Source organism: Vanacampus margaritifer, chromosome 4 (genome assembly GCF_051991255.1).
Source record: "Vanacampus margaritifer isolate UIUO_Vmar chromosome 4, RoL_Vmar_1.0, whole genome shotgun sequence".
Lineage (NCBI taxonomy): Eukaryota > Metazoa > Chordata > Actinopteri > Syngnathiformes > Syngnathidae > Vanacampus > Vanacampus margaritifer.
In genome coordinates, this window is record NC_135435.1 from 16,138,203 (window position 1) to 16,159,273 (window position 21,071).

The window sequence follows — 21,071 nt, forward strand, 5'->3', positions numbered from 1 at the left end:
ATTAAAAAAAAAAATACTGTATAAGGAACCCCCGTCCCCGTCCCCCCTTCCGAAAGTGACCGAAAATAGCGAAATTCCACGAATAATTGACACATTGGAAAAAATGGAGCGGTGTCAGTTATAACTCTCAAAGTGCTTGAATAGCTGGGGGTATACGGTACCACCAATAAACGTTTTACACACCAAAAAATGGCGGTTGGCTCCTTCCCGTAAAGTTATAAAACAAACAAAAATATGTCACTTTAAATGTCGGTATGTAAAGTTTATTTTTGTAATTAATTATATGACATGTATTTATAATGAACTTGTTGACGCTAGTTACGATAAGCGGTTCAGAACATGGATGGATAATGAATTTGCTCAAAAGTAATTATTTTATCGGTGCCTTGATATATGTGAGCACACTGGTAATGCCAAATATTCGTATCTCATATAGCCATCCATCCATTTTTTTTAATCGCTTGTCCTCACAAGCCAATCACAGGGCAGAGAGAGACGCGCAACCATCCACACTTACAATCACACCTATGGACAATTTGGAGTGTTTAATTAACCTGCCATGCATGTCTTTGGAATGTGGGAGAAAAACGGAATACCCGGAGAAAACCCACGCAAGCACGGGGAGAACATGCAACCTCCACCCAGGAAGGCCGAAGCCCGGACTCGATCTCACATGCTCTGTACTGGGAGGCGGATGTGCTCACCAGTCTTCCACCATGCCGCCATTAATGTGCATTTTTGTGTTAAAAAGTCACAATGTCCCATCACTGGTGATCTTAAATAGCGCTCTATATTACTTACTGTGTAAAATTTGACAAAAGGCTTACACTCAAGATTTAGTAAGCAAATCACTTTTTTTTATTGATTATTTGGGCCAAAAACAAAACAATTCCATGTAGTTTGATGTTGAGTAAAACTTCCCATGAGACAAAAATAATAAAAAATACTACTAGTCATAATGCACATCTCCATTGCTACCCATCAATCTATCCAGTAAAACTTAATCCATGCGTCAGTTTGTGGTGAAAAAATGAGACAGAGAGGCACCTCAGTTGAAAATAAAATGTATTGATTAGTTACTGGTACATGTTTGAGCCCTCTTCTCTGCCAGGAAACCCTTCTCAGTGCAGTACCTGTTAAAGGTTTAAGACGCCATCAAAATCAACACAAAGACGAGTCAGATATAATAGAGCATTATTACAAAGTCTTCCCAAAAGGCACAAGAGAAAGAGTAGCCACGACATCTCTCTTAAGAGAACATTTGCATAATATGAATAAATACATCTGCTGGCACATCGGACTGTGTCACAGTGATCGCAGTCATCATAGAATCAGCAGAGGACGATAACATATAAATATTTCTCCATAAAATATATAGTCAAAATTAAGATTAGACTTATTTAGTACCATTAAAAAATATCAGATTTCAAGCACATAGAAAATCTATAAAAATTGCCAAACTTATGTTCACCCTACTTAAGAAGAACCATAAATTGGGTAAAATGTGCAATTAATAGCATTTTTGTAGGGCAGACGCTACGCTACGCACTCACCACCCACATACGATATTAGTTATTGCCAAGGAATTTTACACTTATGTGAAACAGGTCACTTTATTGTCTAATATCTAGGGTGGGGAACCTTTTTCCTGTCTGGGGCTGTATAAGTTTTTATTAAGTCCTTGCATGGCTATAGTACAGCAAATTGTGCAATTATCAAACGAGCATTTGTGGTTTAAATGTTTTTATGACGATTTCACTTGTATTTGGAATTTCACGGTGGTCTCGAGCTGCAAGTTAGACAGCCCTGATCTAAAGATTCTCACTACTAGCTTTGAACAACTGAACCATTTACCCGTTGTCACCGGACAGTCTTTGGCTCAGCAGCTACAAAACAAGAGACCACCCTTGTATAGAAAACTAAGGATTGCTTTGTGTCCTCTGTCCTTTTGTCAAACTGAATGGTTTAAGACATTATTAGTTCTTGATGAAATCTCTGGGGGGAAAAAAATCATATTTACCACAATGAAGTCATTTCAAATCAGCGCCACACTTATTTGCTAAAAACAGCAAAACACAGCATTAAGTTTGTGGTAGGAAACACACGCACACACAGATCCATTTTGTTTGCATCACTTGGAATAGTAGGGCAGTTAGTAGTGTTATATTGGGTGCTGCTCTGTATTTAGAAGCGGGAAAATTGCAAGTAAAAAAAGTTAAATGTTCCACATATTTCCTGGAAGGTACGCATTTAATTTTGAAATGCATCATTGCTGCTGCAATAAAATCTGGACTGTGAGACTTCTAAAGGATAATCTCACAGGGTGATATCATGAATACGCAAGCCCGGCAAACGAGCAGTTATCAGCAAATTTTAAGAGCGATTTAAGTGGGGAAAATAAGACATATTTGAAATATTTCACAGTATGAGGGCACATCACAGTAGCTCGTCACTGGCCAATGAGGAGGATGTACTTCTTCTGCATTCTCGATTTATTCATTTGAATGATTGATGGCGCCATTTTCGTATTGATGCTGTTCCAGTTGTTGCCTCAGATTTTGAAGCAGCTTCAATGTTGCAAATTCTAGCTTATAAAGAATTACAAAAAAAGAAAAGAAAATAAAGTCTGACGTTATTTTTGTTAGAATTGTCTGCATTGTAAAGAGTGGTAACAGCGATCGAAAACAAAACCCCGCCCGCACATTCTCAGAGGGTGTCGTTAGCGAGCGTCTCTGTGGAGAGCCAGATCCTCGCCCCATTCAGAAACTTGCTGATGGGGGTTCCGTGAATACTTCGGCGACACAGGTTTCCCACAGGAGTGAAAGGAAAAGAAGAGGAAAGGAATTCTGGAGGAGAATCATTTGGGGACGCGGCCTCAAAATACATCCGCCTTTGGTCAGCAGGGGGCCCTTTTGGGCTAGGGAGGGGCGCGTCGCTTGGGGTGGGCGCCTTGTACTGCCTGAGGTGGTTCTGCAGCATCTCGATTTCATCCACCAGTTGGGAGAGCTTGTGGTAGGCAGTGATGGACCCCCCTTTGGAAATGCAGGCTTCAGGCACCCAGCGGAGGAAGTAGAGCTTCCAGAGGGCCACGTGGGAGGGCGTGAGCTGGGGGAGCAAGAGGCCCTGCTGGTCAGCGGGTCGAGAGAACCACTCCCTGAAGAAGCGCTCTGACGGGCTCTCCACCACGTATTTCATGGGTGAGAAGTCGGGCTTCAGTTCGGTCCCCAGGGAGCCTCGTCGGGCGAGCGCCTCCTCTCCGCCTTTCAGTCCATTACGCAGAGATGTAGAGGCTCCTCGGAAGACGGAGCCGTATTTCTGGAAGGGGAGCAGAAACATCCACATATTCAGAGATGGCAAGCCCGATCATCACCTCTGGATATTTTGTCAGTACGAAAGGTAAACCAGACAAATCAGCTCGGTTTTTGTCACCTTTGTGCGTCTAAAGCTTTTCACTTCGCCATTGAGAACGCATGGCGCTCCTTTGCCAACGTACATTGGGTTGTTAAAAAGGGTTTGGTCTTTGGTGGAGAATTGCTGTGACCAGTCCCACACAGGAGGGAAGTACACAACAGGGTCCTCCCCTTGAGGGATGGCTTTATTCCTTGCAAAGTCCTACAAAAAAAGAGCTGAGTGAATATTTCCGACTACAAGCTGAGTATCCTATCAGTCATCAAACAAACAACACAAGCTCAAACAAGTGACATCATAAAATGTCTCGTGAAAATATATAATGGAAAGAAATGCTTATTATTGAACTCCCCTCCCCCCACATTCTCACCATCAAGTACTGTGCACGTTGTTTAGGAGAACTGAAGAGGAAAGTGCTGAAGAATGGGATCCACATGCTATCACTTAGTACTGTCAGATAAGCTTCTGTGAACTCAAATGCAGCTTGATACTGATTCATCATTTGCCACACGCAGTCCAGGAACAGCATGAACAGTGGGGACTTTAAAAAAACACAAAAAAAACAAACACAATCAATGTAAGTGTCTTGATAAAAAACAACAACGCATTAGCATGTACAAATGGGTGAATACCTCCTCTTTGTCATTCTTTTTCAAGTGGTTGCATCTGTCCAAGAAGCGATGGCCTGCCATCACCCACTCCTTCTGCACCAAACCCTGAAATCCAACAAGGCTGCGATAATGAGGGTCCACCATGACCTGCACCAGGGAGGACACCACGCAGTTCAGATCACGGTCCTCTTCCTCTGTTGAAGATGATGGGGACAAAATCGAATTATTTGCATGAACATTTTTCTCTTGATTCAGTGCAATGATGGGCAATGTCTTCGAACAACATTTCTAACAGCACATCAGTTTAATATCACTAATGTGAAGTTCATTGGAATTTTATTTATTTTTGCGATGGGGAAGTTGTTGCTCTTGACCCACAAGTGATTACCTTGGAGAATGACTGAAACATTTCTCCCCTCCAAGTGGTACACTATCTCAGAAGCTTGCTTCAGGAAGGCCCTGCAATCAATGTTTTCGACATTAGAAATTGTGTAACGGTTTCCATACTTTATGAGCTGCTACCATACACACTGGCAGGTTGTTTCCATACCTGACATACTCAAGCCATCGTGAGTTTTCAATGGATGAAAGCCACCTTTCCTCAGTCTCCTCAAAAGGATCTGCACACAATCAAAACAGAATGCTTGTAATCTAAACTGAACTCAAGAATGTCGGGAAATTCCTTCTGTGTCCAGATGGGAATCGCTAACAAGGGCTCACCTATGACACAGATCTGTCGGATTTTGACGAAGGAACTCTGGATGTCCTGGATGTTGGGCAGAGACTTGTCCAAGTCTGAAGTGAAGACTTCACTGCATTGTGGGTGGCTCTTTGTGATGGCAGTGATGATCCTAACACATTGAACAACACACACTGAGGATGAATGAACTCTAAAAATGCAAACAAGTGTCATTTTCAAGCACAAAAGCTGTGTTCAAAATAATGAAGTCATCCCCTACTCCCTAAACACTATATAGGGATATTTATATAGTGGACTACTGTATAGACTGTAGCATAGATCAAATAGTAAAAAATTATGATATATGACAGCTGGTTCACTTTCCATAGTCCAAATTAGATAAATAAATTATAAGATTATTTTTGTTTTAAGCAGAGTGTATTTTACAAAAAAAACAAAAACAAATATAGCAGTGTACCTTGAGATACAAGTTTAATTTGAATCCATCAACAAGACATTTTGTCATGCGCTTTGTGTTGTTGTACTTCATAAAACCATACCGTAATCACATAATTAAATAGAAATTAAAAATTAAACTCTTTTAGCGCCCCCCCCCCCTTTTTTTGTACTTCAATTCAAAAGACAGTCTTGCTCCATACAGTGTGCGTGCCTTGGCCACATGGGGGCAGTATAATTGAGACAAACAGATGTAAATAAGGTCAGTCCTCAGGAAGCAACTGTAATATTACACATTCTTCGCAGAGGATAAATAATATATGCCTGTGTATTGGTCTACCATTTGTGTTTAGATAGCCGTTGCTAACATATTTATAACATAGCAACAACTATGTCAGTTTAGTTAGCCTGTCTGGAATTTTGCATTGTTTGCTAGCGTAACTTAAACGTCTGTCTGTGGTCGTTTTACATAAACATGTACTTCTCTGTATTTTGGTTGGTTTGACTGTAATCTTCAGCTGGGATTGGTCTTGTTTTTGAAGAATTAATGAAGTATCTTATTTCAAAGATCAAATACAAAAATATGATTTAAAAAATACATATCGCAGTGAAAACTTGTCCATATCTATCCCCAATCATTAGAATTGTAGCCTATCTGCCAAACTGCTGCTTGTTGTGAAGTGAGTTGGGTTGAGTTCACTGCCACCGTACCCCAAATTTTTGCTTGCATACCAAAGCAAAAATAAATAAATAAATAAATCTGCTCAACAACAGCTCCTATCCTATGTCGAAAAACTCACTCGTATCTCAAGGCATCGCTCTATGTTCAATCGTTGTGTTTTAACCATATACATACAACATATTCCAACAGCACTACAAAACTCACTATTTAGGGCGGAGTGATTCCAAATTCGAATATAGTTCGATTATCAATGCATTCTTTTGAGTTTGTGCTACCTCTGCTCAATCTTCCTCTGCTGGACCGGGTCACACACGCTGGCCATGCGCACAAGAGCACTTCCATTACGGTGATTCCAGCACCAAAGCTACAGCAAAGGAAAGAATGGCTCAACATAGTGAAATGAAAAACAATTCCTGGTCATTGTTTGACAAAAAGCAAAAGTTAAGTGGAAATGACACTCACTGGGAGGCGGTTGCCAGTTAAAAAGATAGAGTACTGCTTTAGATCCTGGTCTGCGAGAGAAACCGGGACGACAATGTACTCTGGAAGACTGCGAACCAGTAGGGGGGGAAAAAAAGGACAATGAGTCACAAAATGTATGGTCTCAAAAAGTGTTTGTTGTTCATGAAAGTACATTGTTCACAGTCATTTTATGTGTCAAGTTGCAAATGTGTAATAAGGAGCAAAACAGCCACATAAAGCACTGGACAGTGATTACAATGCAGCCTCTATGAGGTCACTTGTGGACTCAGTGACACCTCCTGTCAAATGGAGACAGGCATTACAGTGAAACACGAATGACATAAGCAAAACACGGTCTTGCCAAAACATACCAGGCATGACTACGGGAAGAATTTTAGACAGTCAATAATATTCTAGGAGGTGCTGGCATACTTTCCTTCACGCTCATTGCACTTGAGAAATAGCAGCAGTCCAAACCTTGAAGAGATGCTGTAGACCTCGTTTATGGAGCACACTCTCCACTCCGAGGCGCCCGTTCTCTTGATCTCTCTGTCCCACTCAGACCGTCGATCAAAAATGGGCGTTTGAAATCCTCCTCGTCGGACGGAGCCATTGAGTCGCTCAGCTGGAAAATAAAAGACACAGGAAGTCATTTACATGTACAAAGAAGACACATTTGGAATATTTTTATTATGATGAGAAAGGAATGTTTTTAGAACCTTTGGATTCATGGTATCGCCGCCCGTGATATTCAAAGCCAAACAGCAGGTGCAGATCAGCTGGATGGGAGTAGTGAGCAATAGCAAGACAAACCTACAAGAAGAGAAGCACAACAGAATTACTCATGAATGACTGAATCAAACTGGGAAAGATGATGTTTTATGACGATTTCATTCAGAGTACCAGAAGAAAAAAAAAAACTTAAGTCATGCTTTTAACACAAGAACAGAACAAGAGTGACTTGGGAACTCTGTATTGCACTGGACTCACACAAAGCAGGCCATTCAGTAGAGAAGCTGTGAATAGCATGAGGACACCAAAGAAAACACTGTGTGTGCGTGCGTAAGGGAGTACCCGACTCTGTAATTTACTATGGCAAAATAAGTTATTATAGGTTGGCTTAATTCCATATGCCGTAAAGAGAAAAAGGGCCAGGACTATTTTTTTTTTAACTTCGCACTGTAATTACTAACATTGTGTTCCTAAGTACGTACAGCAGTGAGGAGTGGCTAATACATTTCTATTCCAGAACTTCCATGTTGGAGCAAAGAGAACTTTGTCAGTCTGAGCATATTACAAGAGTTCACAAATACAGTAAATGACATCATATGACTATTTTCCCTATGAGACAATTCAGTTAGATGGCTCCTATTCACTCTAATCCTGATTGTAAAATCACCCAATCTTCCCACACTTATCATTTTTATACAGTGGTGCCTTGAGTGGTGCCTCCCCCACTGATATGAATGGAAGTGCCATTAATCTGTTCAAGCGTCACCAAAAACTTTTTCTATTTTCTAATTTATAATATTATTTTAAGACACTGTACAAAATTTAACAGTTTTTGCATTTTTTAATATAGTATACAGTTTTCTTTCCCAAACCCTTACCTATAAATCCAATCATTGGTCCCGGTGGTGAAATAAGGAAGTGCACCAACATTGCGGCTCAAGTTACCGTTACCATTTGTTTTTAGAACACAAAATGTAGAATTTGTAGTGAAAACCTCCCCATAATTTGTCTATAAAATCAAGGTTACACTGTATGTGGAGATGGTGGTCACAACTGACTCAACTGCAGAGGATAACTCAGCAACACCGATACTATTTGTTAGCCGGTCTATACCGTTTTGCATTGTTTGTTAGCATTAAGCTAAACTGACTTTCCTAAGTCAAAGCTATGTGGTTCTATTAAATACAAAATGTGTAATTCTCTCTATTGTCTATTTATTTAGTTTAAGATAAATTCCTTCAACTGGCAATGGCAAACAGTTTGAGACCTCTTTTTCAAATAACTGTTCACGATCTTACAAACTGCTGCTTCAATGCCACCATAGAGCATTTGTGTCTCAAATATTTGCTCACAAGTCAAAGCAAAAAAAAAATCCTCCAAACGACAGCAGTCGGGCCACTTGTATCTCAAGGCACTACTGTAATGTCATTTTATCGTGAAATCCAACTCTAACATTTATTACGCACGCAAGCCACTAAGCCATTATCTGGAATGAGACCGTCAAAGGTGTCTTTTTCACTCAATTGCTTCTTTAGGTTCAAGCTTACTTCTATTGACTGACATCAAGTACTTATACAACCATAGTCTTGTACTAAGTACACTACAGGTATATATTGCTTGCCAAATGTGGCGCAGGTATGTACTGCGGAAATTGCTCCCAGATGGCATGGCAAGAGATCAGACACCAACTGGGTATATTCATGTGTTCAGTCACTGGCACCTTATATAGAAATGTACAAAATGTACATTGTACAACTTTACATAACTGAATTTCACTTATCAAAAATGTTTAAGTTGTAGCTACTGCTAAGGAAGAAACTATACGATGGCTAAATCATAACGTTATAATTATTCTCGTCATTGAGGAAGTGGCCATGGCATTAAAGTAGTCTGTGTGTGTGTGTGTGTGTGTGTGTGTGTGTGTGTGTGTGTGTGTGTGTGTGTGTGTGTGTGTGTGTGTGTGTGTGTGTGTGTGTGTGTGCGCGCAGAAGGAAATGAAAGGGGCAGCAGCATACAACTTCGACATACACAGAGGAAGCAAGTGCACAAAATGGACGGTCAGCACTAATCTTCACATACAAGACATCAAAACAAAATCTGGAGGTGAAAACATAATTGTATCTAGAAATGCATGGTGGAGGTCAACATACACAACAACAAGACTTCTTCAAAGTTTTTGTCACAACTTTAAATATAGTTCATGGCAATCCAATTCCAGTGATTAACGCTATGAAAAGTTATGTTATGAATAGTTTTTTTAAGTGATTTTTTTCTCTCTTTTTTTTGTGACTACCAAGACAAGGTTAAAAAAGAGAAGAATGAATCACATGTCTTTTCTCATTTATTGATGACAAGATCCTATGATCTGTGTTCTGGGACTTGCCCTAATAAAAATGCGGACTAATTCAAGACCACATAAAAAAAAACGACCTCCCATAGAGAACCTAAAAAGAAGCAATCACTCACCTTTTTAGCACTCTCCGGGCCGGCCTCATCAAAGCAGAACCTTATGATCCGCAAGTCTTTGCAGTAAAGGATGAGCTCAGTAGGGTTAAACTTGAGCTTTTGGTTTGAGCCCAAAACTTTCTTCTTCCCCTTTGTATCGTTCACTGAAGGGAGTAAAAGTATGAGCTGAGTATCTTATTAAATGTGCACACACAAAAAAGAGATTCATAAAAGGCAGATAAGGCCGTGTATAAAACTGGAACACAATCTGGTGTTAGCCAAAATGAGGCCTGATGTCACTCAGCTTTTGCATTCAGGCAAAGCCCAACGTGTTAGCATGAAACAAGCGTGCCTCATCATTCCAACACATTTTCTCCCGTGCTCAGAGGGGCCTGCTTTGTAAGCCATTAGTGGGATGTGTAAACAAGGCTAATCCACAATCGGATGCCTTTGTGCTGGCATCACTTGCTAGCAGAGGGTAGATCAGGTAACAGCTAACAAACACGTCATTCATTCCATAAAAATCCAGTGAAAACAAAACAACAAGCATTTTTGTGCCCAATGTAGAGACCAGTCTTACCTGTTACCACGTGCTCTAAACATGTCAGCGGGATGTCGTGCTCTCCGAGAAGAAGGTGGGACAGCTGAAACTTCTGAGCGACACAACAAAAGCAGAATGTGTGACTCCGCCCACTAAAATGTGGTTCAGCAGTGACTTGGCACTTTATTATCTCTGCAACGGTCTGCAGCATAGCATAGGCGGAAATGGCGCATGTTCTCACTTCACAATGAAGAACAGGAAAGTTTACTTCCTCTTCCATAGTTCATACACACTACAGACACGGAAGTGGGAATACCGTACACCATTTTGAGTCATTCATTCATTCATTCATCTTTTGCTATTGGCAGCTTCTAACATGTTATGCAGTACATGACCACAAAACAACCTTTTAATCTTACCGGTTTGGTTGGAGCATCTTGAGGGATGAAGGAGACCTTAAAGTTGGTACATATCAACTTCCCCCAAAGGTCATCTTGGCTGCTTTCGGCACTGATGCATTTCCTCACAAAGTTCACCTCGTTAACTACAATCTCCCCTGAAAGCAGACACGTACTCAAAATTCAGTAGAAGCTAATAAAAGGCCATTTGAAAAGGATGTCAAACTTATTTTAATTCACAGCTCTGGGGTGCATTGGTACGGTTTTAGCGTAATTAGTAAATGATGGGAAAATGAAGCCTCATGAAGCTTCATGAAGCACTTTTACTATTTTTATTACTCCTCTAGATGGTGCTCTTGGTTCAAATATAAAGGCAAGTGCAATGAAAATGTATTACATTTCCACTGCCTTTTTAAACCAATAGTGCCATCTAGAGGAGTCAAAAAATATCACAAGTGCTTCATGAAGCTTCATTTGTCCATCACTAGCAATTACCCTTCCCTCGCCTGACTGTTCTGTCTTTGTCATTTTGTTAAATTTGTATTGCGCAAGACTGTGATTACCAGTAATAACAGGTGGAAGGACAGATCAGCTCGATACTAAATATGTGGCTAGTATGTGTGCCTCTGCGGACTGATCTTTTTCGAGAACAGAAAAATTGTGAGATACCCAACTAATTTTTATTGCTCCTGTTACACATAAAATAAAAGTTTGATTCTATTATCGTCTATTCTACTCAAATTTTACTCTAATAACGCAGAAGAACCAAAAATACTAAGCAAGAAAGCAAATCACTCCCATACATCTATGTTTTTGGAGCAGTAAGTCGACATTTATGCTACGTCCCTACTGGCCACCGCAGCCCCATTTTAGGTCATCTTGGATAAAAGAGGGTTTTCGCGAAACATTGCCTGTTGAAAGAAATTGAATAGTAAACTAGCTGTTGAGACAAAACTAATATAATCAGACATCCATTTCGGGTCAGTATGATGTATGAGCCACCCCCCAGTGCTGACGCTGCCTCTGGAGCCGGCAATGGAGCTCCAATAGATTCTGCTGAACCACAAACATGCTCCAAAGCTGCTTTGGGATTCATGTTTTACCAGTTGAAGGCCTTGACAGAAGGTAAGAAAGGCGAGGGACCCCATCAGAATGTGATGAGCCAGGCTGGAACGTAATGGCATCCATGGTAGACCATAAGCTGAACCACAGTGTGCCTTTGAGCCTCCAGGACTCAGTAGTCCCAACTAGGGGTGCACCGATCGATCGGCCGGCCGATTTATCGGCCCCGATTTCCTTTGTTTTGGGGGATCAGTGATCGGCCGATCCCTTAAATATAAACCGATCATTTCCACCGATTTCATCTCCCTCCTCAGAGGTCTGAAAAAGTCAGCCACTGTCCTCTTCTGCTGAGATGACAAATAAGCTTTTCATTTTTATTTCAGAGAACTACTTAATTTGCAGTTAAAACAACCCGTTTGTATTATTTCACAGATATTGTTCAATGTTTTCAAATAAAATAAGATTGGGACTCTGAAGGTGTATGCTGCTTGTTATGGAAAAAATCGAGATTGGAAAAAATCGGGATTGGCAGGTCAGACTTTTTAAAAGATCGGAGATCAGCCAGAAAATTGTGATCGGTACACCCGTAGTCCGACCCCCCTATAGCTTGTCCTGGATACTGTGTTAGACCGTGAGAAGACGTTTCAAGACTTGAATAAGGACAATATGTTGGGGACATAGTGGGCTGGGAACATAGTGTTAACGGAGTATGAGGCATCACATCACAAACTTCCCAAGACACTAAAAAGAGGAAGTGTTTCATTAAGTGGACCAAACTCACGACCAGGAAGCGGTGGTAAATTCTGTACAAAAATGTTACGCTTACTTTCACTTTGACCCCATGTGAAGGCATTATGCTTAAGTATATAGTGTTTTATTTTTATTTAAGACTAAATTTAATCTATTCACCAGGGAATAATTACTTTTAATTGGCACACCACAGTCTTATTCTAAAGGCTGCACAGAGCCACTCCCTGAAGGATCCCTTGTCATCTGGTCAGCCCTAAACCAGAATTATATTTAGAATTGAAAACACTCCTGCTACTCCAGTTAATGAAGAATTTGCAAATGAGACTGATTTTATTTTTCTAATAAGCTGACATGACACTTGAAATTAACTTCCACTTTAGTACTTTGTAGTGGTTATACACTACAGAAAAACCTACATGATAAGAAAAAACAAACGCAAGGGGGATGCGACAAAGGGCAAGATGCAAAGATATAAAATTGCGACATGGCAAGGTGGTACTGCGAACGCTCACCAACCTCCAACTAGCCTTTAACTCAAAATATTCAGTACATTGTTCAACTTTGTTAACGATGGCATTAGCTCCAAAGAAAGTCTGCTTTTTTTTGGTCCCCTTTATTTCACCGCATTGCAGTTCTGCATAAATGGCAGAGATACATTTTCAGCCTTCAGAGGTAGAATCAGGGCCGTACCAGAGATGGGATGGCGCTAGTATGTAAAGGAATTCCCAGACAGGTGGGAGAGCGGCGTGAAACCGGACACCTGACATTCACTTGTCCTGCCCTGTTGTGTTGACAGCAATTGTCGGGAACAAAAGTGTTTCAAATGTCACAAGACTCAGGCACATGCCCACATCTAATTTTCAGAATGCGAATTGATTTGTTATGGAAGCTGCAGCCATCAAATATTTTTTTTATAAGATAACAAGAAAATGGGTATGTGAGGTCCAGGGCTCCAGGCATTATTGTCCACTTGGAACTGTAGGGAACATTTTACCAGCTCACCTGGAAGTAGCTTGGGCTCCAACTTTTTTATAGGGGCGTCAATGGTCTTCTTCACATCACTCTAAACAGGAAACACAGTAACCAGCAGAGTCAGTGGTTAATGAATGATGGCAAAAATGTGACATTCCAAAGTAGGTCATGAGAATTATCACTTTGTTTATATTTTTCCATAGGAAGAGCGGCCTTATAGCAAGGTTCCCCAAACACTGTCATTTATACAAAGCTTCTGTTTTACCAAATAGTGTGTTAATGCACAAAGTCTCCAAAAAGTTCAAAATGAGATATTGTTACAATTTGATCAAATAGAGAGCTAACAATGTTGATGACACATCACTTGTGATTGAGTTTAGTGGACCATTAAGAGTTTCCTACTGTACTTGCACTCAAACAACATTACTGTATGTCAGATTTCAAGAAATTACAAAATCATGGAACACTGTATTAATTTCAGTAGTTCAAGTTAAAAAGTACACACAAATTGAAAAATGCCATAATTACAGTTTAGCTAAATACAAAAATTACCGATTTATTACTACTGCTGAAAGTACTTTCCAAGTTGTTTACAACATCTGAAAAATTCATTATTTTCTATCTTTCTATTTTCAATTGCACTACTAAAATACAGTAAATCAACTTTTCTACGCTGGAATATGTGTACATAAAATATAAGTAACTTATTTGACCAAAACTTTCATCCACCTTTCAGCAGCAAGAATATGTATGGCTGCACATTCTACCTGGAATTGACATATTTAATGTAAAGAAGTTATTTAATTCATTATTTATTTTTCTTAATGAATGAAGACTTTTAATCAGCTAGCGGAATTTTATTCTACCAAATATCTCAATTGGCCTTAAAAAAAAAAACATAACGGTTGGACCATGCGTATTATTATTTATTTTTTAAACTTAATGTTTTAAAAGCAGTGGCGGAATGTAACAAAGTACGAGAAGCTCTAATATAGTCGGTAAAATACTAGGTAGATTTTTCAGGTACCTGTACACGTATTTTACATTTACTTCATACATTTGCGAACCTATATCTGTACTTTCTAACTTGTTACTCTGTCAAAAGGGCCTTGTTATTTGTTTTCAACCAACCTCTTCATATGATGACACAATTGCAAAAAAACAAAAACAAAAGACAGACACTGGTAATTGCAATCTTAGTGTCTAATGGGGTGGGAAAACCAAGACAGTAGCAACATGGAGGAAGATTAACCTAAACAAAAAAGGTTTGGGAAAAAGCAAGATATTCCCCAAATATGGCCTTGTGTAATTTACCTTTTTTAATGTCAGTTGATCTGCAAGTTAAGTGTGGAAACTGTAGTCTGCAGTTTTTTTTCTCCTTGTGAGTTTTCAAAACAGAAAAAAAATCGTTTACTTTTGAAGTAGATTTCAGGATCTGCACTTTTGCGTAAGCACAGGATTGAATCACTACTTCTACATTTACCAGCGTGTGCGGAATGTGAATACTTTCGTTACCTTTGTCTGAAAGTGAGTAAGTCTGCATGCAACTAATTTAAGAATCTGCTAAATTCCCCACATTAGATCAAAGACACAATATCATAAACGTTTGTGTTGTGTTGCGTCTATGTACCTGCACAGGAGGAAGATAACACTTGAAGGTTGGTTTGATGGGTTTGACAGAAAACATTGTTTACGTCCGCTCTGTCGAAGGATCCGATTAATGGGCGTTTTGAAGAACTAGCTTCCACTGGGGTGAAAACACATCAAATAAAACCTTTAAAGTTAAAGTCAGTCTTAAGGTTGAACAAGCGGGCGTCCTTAGGGGGGAAAAAAAAATCTTCACACAGACGTCTCGCTTGGACGATGGGACTCCTCCATTTCGGGCAAGCCGCTTGGGGAGAAAAAGTTGACCCAAGTTAAGGTTGGAAAGTCGGCGTTAGCTCACCGCGCTCGTTAGCATAAAGTACGGAATAAAAAGTTTTGGAACGCCAAATTCGCACAACTTTAGCTCGCTATGAAAATATAGAGGCCTCCGACGGGCGTCTACATTTTCGTAAGCACCTGTTACCGAAGTCCAGAGCTGCCAATGACTTCCTCAAAGTGTGACTAATTCAGCCGAGCACAGGATCAGAAGCAGTCAACGGCTTAACGGCCATGTTTAGAAAGTGGCGACGTCCCGCCCTACTTCCGGACTTCAAGCACAAGCGTATCCGAGGCTTCCCACGCAGTTTAAAAGTTAAAATAAATGTGTTTACTGACAATTACATTAACGAATAGATGTTTACAAGGTTGTGATGTAACAGTATACATTAAAATGTCGCTTCTGGTCACCAGAAGCCATAAACGGTCGAAAGGTACATATTTTATGGACTACAACTCCCACGATCGTTTTGAAAGTTTTTTTTATATATATAATAGCTTTATTAGTACATTACAAGGAACATTTTGTAACGCAATGTATCGTCTCCGTGAATGTCACAGTGTTACTGTCTTTTGCTGTGTTATTTTTAAATGACGTTAAGTTTGGGGGATTTTCTGTTCTTTTTATTATAGTAGGTCCGTCTCTTCTGAAATATTCTTTAAAATCTACACACACCGGACAGTATTAAATATACACATTTGACCAGTGAACAAAAAGAAAAGATGACGAACGAAAACTATTACAGCAGTGAATATAGAAAAACGTATGTGTTATTTGTGAGAAGCGATTTGTTTAATTTGCAAATTTTGCCTCGTGATAGTAGCCACTAGATGGCGGTGAAATACTGCACTCTAAACGTGCTCTAGCCTCTAGGTTTACAACTCGATTTACTCAAGCTAGTCATTTTCAATTTGTGGCTTCCATCAATATTTTATTTACCAACAAAATGGGGGGAAAGACACCTAAATTGAGTAATTTTGTCTGCAGCTTCATAATAATGTAAATCTATATAATTTCACTTTAAAGTACTTTAATGTACCCGTTGATGTATTGTAATATTTGAACAGTGTCCTGGCCTTGTATGGTGGCTGGAAAGTGCAAAACACAATTACAAACAGGTTATGTAACATCAAAGAGTTAAATAAATTGCCTTTCATGTTCTTTCATCAAGAGAACCGAAGCACATAAATAGAAATAAATACGTAAGATTAACCCATATTTATGCGAATGAATGAATACAATATACTAAAGTGACATTTGTGCTCATGTCTATAAAATACGGTACTTTATTAACCCTTATCGTTCGTCTCGTAAATGCGCATGCGCGTTGTCAACTCATGAATATTTAATAGACATCCCAGCTCGGCAGCCTATGATTGGACCGTGGTGGCTCGGTTTCCTGTGTTTTTGTTTCACAGCCCCACTTTTGAGGGCACTGCTCTGCGCCTAACTGAGCTCGAACTAGTTCGCGTGTTGCTGTCACAGGGCTCAGACGACGTCATTGCTCACAATGGACGGAGGACACCGCTGAAGTGGCCGCATCCACGCGTGTCGGACACTGTCGGAAATAACTCCCGTCTGCTTTGGATTTTGGCCCCGCGGCTTCAAAGTTGACTCATTTTAGACATATACAGCATTGGACCGCCGGGGAATTAGAAAACCGTTCCTTTAAAGATGGTGAGTGATGTTTAACGACTATGTATTTGTATGGACATGACTCCTAGAAAAAGTTGCAATTTCCAGTGAAGCAAACACTACTTGCTTTAGTGTATTTGTGGCACATTTACTTTCTGATGGTGATGTTGGGTTAAAAATGTTTACACTTTGGTCACAAACACTCACCGGACACTTCATTAGGTACACCTGCTTTATGTTGTGGAGATAATACTCAGTTTTCTCAGTTTGCAGATGAGTTTATCATATATATTTTTTCTCGTTTATGTCACTGAATAAGGCAATACTGTATATATTAGAAACACCACTCAGAATGCAGTGCAGTTCCACACCAGTGCTAATAGGACTAGCTGATACTTAACAGCTAGTCTTATTAGGGATCATGTTGAATTTTAAAATTGCAATCCTTGTCACAAACCGGTTATTCATGCGACAAGAATCAGGTCGTATGTTTCAGCCTGTGAGAGTGTGTGTGTGGGGCTGTTCATTGCATGGAGACAGGTTTTTCCTGGTTACAGAATGGCATCAATGCAACAGACACACCTAGAGGTTATGTGGCCTCACTCAGTGTTGTGTTTTGGCAATAAGTCCTCCAACCATCAGGTTGAATGGCACAATGTAGTGGCCTGTTTGGGACTTTTGTTTGTTTTTGTTGGTTTTCTACATTATGGCCATGTGGAATTTTATCTTTGATGCTTTAAGTCAAGGACCAAGGTGTTCACATCTGGGTGACTTGTAACACCTTAAGGACAAAAGGTTGCATGTACATGATTTAAAGTACTTGTAATTGAGTCATCTATTAATGAACTAACTGTATGACACAGTCTTCATCTATTTGAAATGTATTAAACGAAGGCCAGACAAACTGCCCACATATGAAAATTAGGACACAATGAATCAAACTCATGTAAAAACCTTGTTATGTTATTTAGGTGTTCTTAAGGCCCAAGTGACGATGCCATGTGATTAAAACAGGGAGTAAATATTTAGACTGCCATTCTAAGTGAATAGCATCGCTCGGTAGTTCCCTCTCTGCCAGATGCTGGATAGCACGTCGGTATGACAGCAGATGGTTTGCATTATTTTCTCTTTCTCCCAGACCGAGCCCCCGCTCGCTCTCCGTCGGTTTCAAAGCTGGCGCTCCGTTCTCTGACCCGTCGCTGCTGTTGCGATTTGCTCTGGAATTCAAGCTCTCTCTTTGGAAACAGGACGGACACCCATTCACCTGGGGAACTCGTTAGGCTTGTTGTTGCTGTGGTTCAGCACACTCTTTTTAAGCGGGTTCCACACGTCCTTCTTTTCGCAGCCCTCCTGTGGCTTGCGATGACTGCAGGGAGTTGTTGACTTGTTAGGTCCAGAGTGTGAAGCAATCTGAACTATACGGGTGATGTCTGCTCACTAGAAATCGACTGCATGTTCAATAACAAAATGAGTTTGTGCCTTTTAGGTGTTTTCATCAGAATCACAGTCATCAATAAACTGCAGCAGAATAATGAAATTAAGTGGCCCCGCATTTGTACTCGTAGCAGTACAAAGATAAGTCTCTTAAAATGTGTTTCCTTCATTTAATGCCATTTTTTTATTGGATGTACATGATTTTGGCATGTCCCGCAAAACTGCTCTGCTAACTGAAGTGTGTATAACAAGTTATAGTTAATTATACAGAATAAACATTATTTTTGCATAGTTTTATCATCTGCAACAAGTTATTTCATAAAATGACTCATTTTGATCATATATATTCAATTTTCAATACTCATGTTCAACATTTTGGTGTCTCTAGAACTTTTGTCCACCTTGTCATGATGGGATAACAGATCTATCCCTTGGGAGTCGGGAATACTGTACTCGTCCTCCCATATGAAACAATCCCAAATCCCAAGTATCATCAAACTTGGACTATAAACCACAACTGTTTTTTGTGTAGCTAAATTTTCATCAATGCACTAATAGCTAACAAACAGCAATGGAAACTTATTAGTGTAGATCAAAGGACAAGTTCCTGAGTTTGTTCAAAAAGCATGATATGTTCTTTGATGTTCTTTGAAGTCTGCTTTTGAAGTGACTTGAAAATCGAACACAAAGCAAAATGAAAGCTCAGCTCATTTTCCCTCATGTTGATTTGAACGTAGATGAATGGAGTAATGGGTGTAATCTTTTTTGTATTTTGTTTCCTCAATGAATTAATTGTATAGTGATTCGTCAGTTAGGTGTATTTAGTCATTTGGGGGTGCGAGGCAAACCCGTGTGCGGCAAAGATTTTGAATGTTAATTTTTATCAACTAAAAGTGAAAGTTTGAATAAAGTCCTGAAGATCCTTTTTGAGGATTATTATCTCACAAGTGCATCACCTCCACACTTAAAATGTAGTGTATTTTTTTACCACTTTCATACTTCCATCCGCTTTGTGATGAAAAGTGTCATAGTTTCTGCATCCCCCACGTTCGACATGACAACAAGTGCTGCTGCAACACTTTTGGTGCCACCATAAAAAAAAAATTGAAACCTTTGCTAGTAACAGAAATAGCTTTAGATCAAAGACAACTGTATTAACCGGGCTTTATGAGACTTCTTGGAAATGTCAGGCGGTCGCTGCGTTTGCCTTATGGTAAATGCACCCCTGCCCGTGATGACGTCAGGCATTTAGTATTCCTGGCTCTCATGTAACTCTTGACTGTGGAAGTGGTCAGACGAGAAGTACCCAGCACTTTCCTCCTCTTGTTGCATATACAGTGTGTTCACTGTGTCACCAAAGCAGTGTGTGTACTATCTCTGTGGTCGTGCGACTCTCCATTTAGGCCTCGGCCTTGTTTTCCGACTGACTGGCAGCCAGACCTTTAAGTAATGTGAATCCTTGACTAGATAACCTCATCTGCTGTATTTCACAGTGAGTAATGGAGAAAGTTAGCTACATGACCTAATCATAATGTACATGATAACCAAAGGGTTGACCCTATGGACTTCCTCCTGCCTGGACAATTATTACCCAGCAGTAATGTTTTATGACTTGTTGTTTAGGCGTTCATCTTTTAATCCGTGTGCCGTTCGTCTTGCTAAGTATTAATTTTGTCACTGCCAAAAGATTTTCCAGATTGCTCTGCTGCCATCCATCCTCTCAAAATCGCTAGGCCAGGGATGTCCAATCTAGTTGGAACTAGTGTGGGTGACCTATCGCTAATTTTCATACGACTACTAATAAATTGGTTTTATATAGAGCTTTTCTAGATATTTAAACTATTAACAACCATAGTGACAAAATGTCTCTTCAAAAGTTAATGACAATATTTCAGTTGCAGAAGCAAAAATGTTTTTGCTCCATCTGCTGCCAATTTTTGAACATGTCACATTAATGATCCACGAGTAAATACTACTTTATAAGTTGGCAATTTACTACAGATGGTTCTGAATGTAGAGATCTGCTCAGTAAGTGCTGGGACATAGCTATTCTATTGGTATTGTAGGGTCACAAGTCACACTAAAATCCTGAGAAATCCTGAATTATCTGTGATGTAGCATTTTTCCCCAAATTATTTAATACAAGGTGTCCCAAAAGTAATAAACTTTCCTTTTTTTTCTATTCATTCTGGTATCATTCAGAGAAATGTGAGGCCATCAGCATTTGACAGCTTAGCTTTGCAATTCTTGAACTGGAGTTCAGCGCCAGTTTGAGAAGCTTTGTGACATCACACTGCACCAACACGTAAAGTAGTACAATTGATGCTATCGATGGCAAGTTTGTTGAAACAGGATCTGTTCTTGACAACGCACTCATGAAGGCCTGCTATTAACACCACTTATGAAAACACTGAACTCCTAGAGCAGGCGTTATCGCAAAGTCAGTGAACGTCTATTCAAAGAGCTGCATTGAACTGGACTGCAGTTGGAGATGAAACATTTCTTGCCAGGCAGCAATTGTGCACCAATGTTGCAATGGTAGAGCCGCACGCTTCCCAGCATGCTTTGCAGTACTTATCTAACTAAGCATTGCTCTTTATTTGCATTCAGTGTAAAACAACATTTCAAATGAAGGGGCCAATCGGCATCAACATTACTGCGACGTCACTGTCAATATACACTGAACACAGAAATCAGCATGCACACATTACAAAAATGCCGGCAGACTGCTGTTACAAAACCGTAAGTGATGACAGCGGTGACACAGAAATAAGAATTATATAAACATTCCTTATCATTGTGCTTGGCTCAAATGATTGTTTGCTTCAGTAGTACACACAGTTTTCCCCTATTTAATCGCCTATGTTTCTCCCAAGTTTTTGC

General features: G+C 39.9%; 2 protein-coding genes across 3 annotated transcripts in view; one reads left to right on the forward strand and one right to left on the reverse strand.

The window, feature by feature from the left end:
- Positions 1-1,048: 1,048 nt before the first annotated feature.
- Positions 1,049-15,367, reverse strand: mtmr10 (myotubularin related protein 10). The gene is made up of 17 exons (XM_077564061.1): positions 15,048-15,367; positions 14,829-14,945; positions 13,229-13,289; positions 10,436-10,572; positions 10,056-10,128; positions 9,497-9,639; positions 7,018-7,111; positions 6,776-6,923; positions 6,299-6,386; positions 6,112-6,200; positions 4,740-4,870; positions 4,570-4,639; positions 4,408-4,478; positions 4,041-4,213; positions 3,779-3,949; positions 3,430-3,612; positions 1,049-3,315 (listed from the first exon to the last, which is right to left on the reverse strand). Exons 2-17 carry the CDS (start codon positions 14,883-14,885, stop codon positions 2,707-2,709), a joined length of 2,298 nt encoding a protein of 765 aa, XP_077420187.1. The 5' UTR covers positions 14,886-14,945; positions 15,048-15,367; the 3' UTR covers positions 1,049-2,706.
- A 1,190-nt stretch (positions 15,368-16,557) lies between these two features.
- myo1ea (myosin IEa) overlaps positions 16,558-21,071 on the forward strand; it is a 48,123-nt gene continuing 43,609 nt past the window's right edge. Inside the window, exon 1 of one of the 2 annotated variants that reach the window (XM_077563514.1) lies at positions 16,558-16,796. In XM_077563514.1, coding sequence (XP_077419640.1) covers positions 16,794-16,796 — 3 coding nt within the window. In that variant the 5' untranslated portion in view covers positions 16,558-16,793. The remainder of the gene's footprint in view (positions 16,797-21,071) is intronic. The other variant, XM_077563515.1, reaches the window with a different exon arrangement.